Source organism: Centruroides vittatus, unplaced genomic scaffold (assembly GCF_030686945.1).
Source record: "Centruroides vittatus isolate TY-2023 unplaced genomic scaffold, ASM3068694v2 contig_1408, whole genome shotgun sequence".
Lineage (NCBI taxonomy): Eukaryota > Metazoa > Arthropoda > Arachnida > Scorpiones > Buthidae > Centruroides > Centruroides vittatus.
Window position 1 is genome coordinate 951,385 of NW_027120884.1, and position 1,288 is coordinate 952,672.

The 1,288-nt window shown below is 45.0% G+C and overlaps 1 protein-coding gene across 1 annotated transcript; it reads left to right on the forward strand.

Moving 5' to 3' along the window:
• The first annotated feature begins 269 nt into the window (after positions 1–269).
• On the forward strand, positions 270–1,059 carry LOC136968161 (uncharacterized). The gene is made up of 2 exons (XM_067262124.1): positions 270–281; positions 376–1,059. Exons 1-2 carry the CDS (start codon positions 270–272, stop codon positions 1,057–1,059), a joined length of 696 nt encoding a protein of 231 aa, XP_067118225.1.
• The last annotated feature ends 229 nt before the right edge of the window (positions 1,060–1,288 follow it).

Sequence of the window (1,288 nt, forward strand, 5' to 3'; positions counted from 1 at the left end):
CAATTTTTTACAATCTCTTCCTGACTGTTTTTTTGTAAAAAGTGAGGTGTCTCTGATCCAGTTACGCTACGATTACCACACTACACACCGACCAATCAAGACCTTTCACCTTAGTAAGTCGAAGTGTCAATCAGATGGTCGAACCAGATATCGCACTGGTTCTATCAAAAAAACTATTTTATATATCATAAATAAAAAACAGGTCTAGTACTATATAAGCGTCGTCTAGCATTGTACAAAGCATTCAGTCCTCGAAAACCAAGAGAAATATGAAGTGTTTGGTGAGTATTAAAAGCTATCATTTATATATTCTTGGTTGTGTTTGATTCCTTCTATGAGTTGCAATGTGTTAAACAGAGGTATTTATGTACCCAGGTATTGTTGTTGGCTGCTTTCGTAGCCGTGTCTGCTGATGATTATGATGAAGAATTGGATACTTCACCCGTTCTCGCAATTCCCTTCATCGGAGGACAGGGATTAGGAGGAGTCGGACACGGTGGACTTGGTGGTGCAGGAGGCTACGGACTCGGAGCCCTCAGAGGTCACGGATACGGCAAGGGAGCATACGGTGGTTTGGGACACGCCGCCGGTGGATACGGTGGATTGAAGGGCTACGGAATCCACGGAGTGGGCAAACACGGTGCAGGAGGTGGATACGGAGCCGGTGCAGGAATCCACGGTTTGGCAGGCAAGGAAGGTGCTTTTGGAGGAAAGTTCGCCGGTGGACATACCACAGCCGTCACCAAAGAGAAGACCTTCGCCCTTAATCAGGATTACGGCAGTGGTGCCAAGGGAGGATACGGCCTCGGTTTTGGTGCCGCTGGAGCTGCCAAACACGGTGGTGCCTACGGAGGAGAAGCCGGATTGGGATACGGAGGAGCGGGAGCTCTCGGAGGATACGGAGGATACGGACACTCTGGACACGGAGAGGGTGCCGATCATACTTTCGGTACCAGCATCGATTCATTCGGAAAATTCGGAAAGATCATCGGTGGAGCCGGAAAGGGTGGCGTTGGACACGGTGGCACTGGCGGTGCTGGTATACCATTCGTTGGTTAGACCAAAATACCATTGTAAGCTGCTGTCTTTGTTACCTTTTGTGGACGTCACACAATCTTTCAGTCCACTCATCTTATTTAAAATCATTAAGAATTCCGATGTTGTTAATTTATTTTTCATGTTTTGACAACATTTTTTTATCATCGAAAATCAAATAATTAATAAATTATTTTCCATATTCTTGTTATTTATTTATTTTATACGTTATAACATAGATTAGATAAGCGTA